Source organism: Meriones unguiculatus, chromosome 14, assembly GCF_030254825.1.
Source record: "Meriones unguiculatus strain TT.TT164.6M chromosome 14, Bangor_MerUng_6.1, whole genome shotgun sequence".
Taxonomy (NCBI): domain Eukaryota; kingdom Metazoa; phylum Chordata; class Mammalia; order Rodentia; family Muridae; genus Meriones; species Meriones unguiculatus.
In genome coordinates, this window is record NC_083361.1 from 82,746,549 (window position 1) to 82,751,559 (window position 5,011).

Below are 5,011 nucleotides of genomic sequence, written 5' to 3' on the forward strand. Positions count from 1 at the left end.
CAGGGATTACCCACAATTACAAAGGGGTTCAGTGACCAGTCTAAGACAGGGCCATCCTATCTCCCTACCCTTTTTATGAGAGAGAAAGAGAGAGATAGAGCATGCCCGAAAGAGAGAGCAGTCTAGATAAGGCCCAGAACCCCAATGGAGACACAGTATCCCTCAGAAGAGACGTAGGGGTCTGGGAAAGCCTCACCAAGAACCACTCTCAGCCCAGGTAGCAAGGAGGAATTCCACCTCAACACCCTCAGCTTGTTGTTAGGACTCTTCAAGCCTGGTGCTTGTTGTCCACGTTTCCCTGGAAGTGAGGCCAAAGGAAGATGAGGTGGAGGCATTAGTGGAGGCCTGAACCAGTAGCAGGGCCCACGAGTGGCAGGTTACCTGGGCAGCTGGGAAGCAGGTGTCAGCAGGCTTGGTGCCACCAGCAGATGACAACTTCACTTGGAAGTCCACCCTCAACACAGATAAGACCTTGAGGCCATTCAAAGTGATAGCCTTATAGGTAACTCATAGGCATTCCTTTTTGTCCCCTCAGCCATCCACGTCATCTGTCACATCAGACGAGAAGGTAGACTATGTCCAAGTGGATAAAGAGAAGACCCAGGCCCTGCAGAGCACCATGCAGGAGTGGACAGATGTGCGGCAGTCCTCAGAACCTTCCAAGGGGGCCAAGCTGTGATGAAGGGGGCCACCGAGCTCAGGGGCCACAGGCAGCTGCTCCGAGCTGGCTCGTCTTTGCCACCTTCTCCATCCCTTTTCACACCTCCTCTCTTCTGTACCACTTTCAGCCTTTAAAGCACTCAACATCAGGGACCCTGACCCTTCCCCCTCAGAGGCAAGGGCCTGATGGAGACACTTCCTCTACCACTTAGGGTCCACCTATGACTTCTGTCAATACTAGCTGTGCCTCCACCACCTTAGTTAGGGGCTGTTGCCACAAAAGCCTCCTGCTTTGGACCCATTTGTCTGCTGCTTGGACTCTTGGAGGGAGGGCTGAGGCTCTGAGCTAGGCTCATGCCTCATGTCTGCTCACCGCTCTCTACCCTCTACCTCAGGGCTGCTTCTCCATCCCCAGAGGAGGATGATATCCCCAGGAGCCAAGGACCAGCAGACCAAAAGTACACATGGGCTTTCATATCCCTGTTAGTTTTGGCAAGGGAAAGGCAAGGTGCCACAGGAAGAGATGGGTGATGATGGAAGTCAGAAGTTGCCTTGAGTGAAGAAGAAATTAGGTCCCCAGGCACAGGAGGTTAGCTGATAACCTGCAGGGCGGACCCAGTATTAGGCCATGGTGCAGGACTGCTATAGATTGGGAAAGGCAAAGAATGAAGGACAGCCAAAAGGAAAACTAATAATGACAAGCAACAAAGAACAGGGCGTGGGGTGACAAGGCCTGGATCTAGAGGACTCTGCCTCTGTGACAGGCAGTCCTCTCTGCTGGCAGTGATGGAGAGATGAGACAGAGTGGGGAAGACAGAGTGGGGTGATTTGGGGTATGGGAGGCAAGGGGACCCTGGGACCGGAGTGTGCCAGGCACAGAGCAGTGCAGGGATGGCACAGAAAGTTTCTAGTAGGTAGGCGGGTACAGAGAAACTTAGGAATTGGGAGCCACGCAGGACATGTAGCAGGTGGGGATGTGTGTCCAAAGGGCCTGATGGAGAGCCCAAGGTCACATGCAGGAGTGCAGCAGGGGCCAGGACACAAAGGAGCCATACTTTGACCAAGGAAATCTAGGGCCCACATGAGGGTCCAGAGAGAAGCACCTCTAACCTAGTACCAGGCCAGGGCTTTTTCTCAGCGTTTCTCGTCTCTGTTGTCCTCAGCTGCAAGGCATGGTAGAAACGAACCCTCTCCTCCCATGGCTTCAGAGGGCACCAGAGCAGAAGGGATGGGAATCAGAGCTCGCCTAAGGCTGCTAAGATAGGGCAGGGAGATCTGAATGTGTCTGTGTTGAAAGTTGAACAAATTTTCAAGCATTTCAGAAAGAAAAAACAAAACAGGGCAAACCAGCATTTCATTTTGTCCTACATGAACAAGCTGTTTCCAAAATCTAGGACCTTTCTGCAATTAGGGGCACACCTTACTTCTCTCCTCTAGAGAGCCCTATCTAGAGTTCATGGTAGGCCCTCTTCTCATATTAGGATGGATCACTTAGTAATGTTTGCCAATCTCTGTGCTACAGATGATTCCTACCTTGGTCCTAACAGGAGGTCACAGACAGTGAGAAAAGCAAAAAATAAAGACCTAGAAAGGGAAGGCACTAAGGGAGACTGAGCCACAGGCAAGGGAGGCAGCAAGGAGAGAGCAACAGGAGTTTTATGCAGAAAGGGTAGGCAGGGCTAGTCCATGGAGGAGACAGAGATGAGGGAAGCCTCAGCTTTGGGAACAGAAGATCTTTAAAGATAGGAAGTCAGCCTTCCTACTGTCAAAAAAAAAAAAAAAAAAATGGGGCTGTGGTCAGTTGCATTGAGCAGGGTTGTAGGGTGCTTGTCTGGCTCTACCCATCCTTACAGTGCCCTTGAGGCCCTTCAGCAGGGTTCCTCTCTGGCTGGACTGGTACTTCTGGAGCATAGCAGGTCCAGGTAACACTGGCCTCAGCCGCCACCCACAGACCCCAGGGTGCATGTTCTGGTGGACCATGTGAGTACAACTGGCTGCCGTTTACCAAGTCTAGTCTCAAGGCCTCTGCCTTGCGCTGGCTCACAATTCCCAGACTGCTAGCCATGTCTAATATACCCACCCACCCACCTACCCTCCAATCCCCAAATAGGAAAAGCCAATTCCATTTTTTAAAAAATCTTTTGGCCTACCCATAGGTCAAAATTCATTCCCCTGGTGGCTGTCAAGGTCTGAGACCCAAGAACACTCACCATCTCTCAGCTAGCATAGCTCCCACAAGTACCTGTCTGGCAGGGACTCTATCAGCAGCTCCACTCTGCAAGGCTAAAGTTTAGTAGAACAGTGAAGATAGGAGAAGGCATCTCCTTGAGACTTGCCAGGCTGCAGCATGGGATGGCTACAGCTGATACTCTGTAGTGGCCTGGGTGATCCTTTGAAGGTCTGGGTCACTGGGGGGGAGCGGGGGAAGCACACAGAACATTAGCTGTTAACTGTCCCCCTCTCTATCTGGATTTTGCTGATAGCTACATTTGACTCCATGAAAAAAAGTCACATTCCCAGAGCAGAAGCACAACCGTTCTGAAGTTACTGGAACATGGGCTCAGGTCCACCCTGCCTTTGGGTCCTTTTTCTGCCAGTGGCTATAATCCCAGCCATGGCTCCCTCTCCTCCTGCAATGGAGCTTTGCAAGCTATGAGGGAAGTAGCTTTCTTTTCACTTGGGCCTTTGGCTGTAAAGTGTGGGGAAGCAGGCTGCCCTTAGAGGGGCCATCTTTCTGGGACTTGCCATATTTGGGGCCTGGGACCAGTAGGAACAGCCAGACTGCCAAGGGCGCCGGTGGTGATTTGTGCCGTCATGGTATCTGCTGGTGTGTGTTGTGTAATCTGTTGACTACTTGTGTCTTGAAACTTAGAATCATTTCACACAGGATTGTCGCTACTTGTTGGGAAGAGAACATGAAGTAGAAGCAGCCTAGTCTTATATCATGTCTTGTTACCATTTAAGATTGACATTTAATTTTTCAAGTCATTGTTGGTGCCTAATCACTTAAATTATTAATTTATTCTGTTTTCAAAAAAAAATTTGTAACATGTATTTATCTTGTGAGGTCTGGGGGTGGGGCGGGAAATGTGTTCAAAAGACTCATGTTTTCGCAGTGGTGACAAATGGTACAGGCCTGGAGCTTGCAGGTCCCTTTTTATTATGATGTAGAAGCAGGACAATAAAGTCCTTTAGAAATGCAACCCAGAGTGGGCTGCTGGAGACTGTCTTTAGGGGGGTAGAAACTTACTTTCCACAAGGCTGGGTAGCCTTGGGACTGATGCTGTCACACACCTTCTCTGGCAAACTCATTTCAGGATCCTTTCATGACTAAGCCCAAGAGCTGTGTGCCTGGTTCTCATCCTGATGGGCTGTAATTGGACACTTTTCCAGGCCAGGAGCAGGAATGAACCCTCTTTACTCGGACCAGCCTCCAGCATGTGCAGTGGTGCACACCCGTAAACCCAGCACTCCAGAAGCTGAAGCAGTGGCAAGACAGTTTCCCTGACTGTCAGGGACTCGGCTCCAACACCTCTACCCCTTGCCACAGCACCACTCTGACCTTCCAGCTGCCTTGTTCTGAAGATGATGATCTTGGGTACAGGCCAGTCCCAGACCCTCACTCACACACAGCCGCCCATGTCCCCCTTCAGCTTCAAGACTGGGACTGTGACCTAAGGAGAGGGCTGAATGTTGGAGCTGAAGAGATGGCTAAGCTGTTTGGTCCCCAGCACCCACCTTAGGTGGCTCACAACAGCCTGTAACTCCAGTTCCAGGGACTATGATGCCTTCCACCGGGCTCCACACGTACGTGGTACACACACAGAGAGACACATTCACACAATACAAACAAACGTTTTCTAAGAGCTCGATGTTGACTCCGGAGTGCTGGAGAAGTGGCTCCCAGCCTGCCCCAGCCCACACCTTGTCTAGCCAAGGAACAGGCTAGGGCCCCCTTCTCAGAGGAGGGGAAGAGGAAGGAAACGATGGCAGAGATTTCAAGGCAGCTCAGAATCCTTGGAATCTGAAAAATCATTGTTGGGTTTCTACATTTACGTGGCAAACCAGTCTGCTCCAAAGTATCCATGAAGTATTCCCAGCCACACCCCTGGCATTCCCTCTCCCTCTCCTCTCCCTGTCTTCCTTCCTTCCCCTCTCCTTCCCTCCCTCAGGGCCCTCAAGGCCTAGCAAGTACCTCTTTGCTACATCTAAGGTCCCCAGGACAGGGGCATACCCTCACCTTACCCACCAGGAGCCTAAGTTACTGTCAAGACTGCTTAGACACAAGCGAGCGTCCCAGAGAGCAGCAGACGCCACAGCGCAAGCCGGAAGAACAGCACCCTGCACGGGG

General features: G+C 51.3%; 1 protein-coding gene across 1 annotated transcript in view; it reads left to right on the forward strand.

Moving 5' to 3' along the window:
- The window catches only part of Gab2 (GRB2 associated binding protein 2), a 164,934-nt gene extending 161,071 nt beyond the window's left edge, over positions 1-3,863 (forward strand). The window contains exon 10 of the mRNA XM_060367596.1: positions 536-3,863. Within this exon, the coding sequence (XP_060223579.1) occupies positions 536-679 (144 nt within the window). The 3' untranslated portion in view covers positions 680-3,863. The remainder of the gene's footprint in view (positions 1-535) is intronic.
- Positions 3,864-5,011: the final 1,148 nt, after the last annotated feature.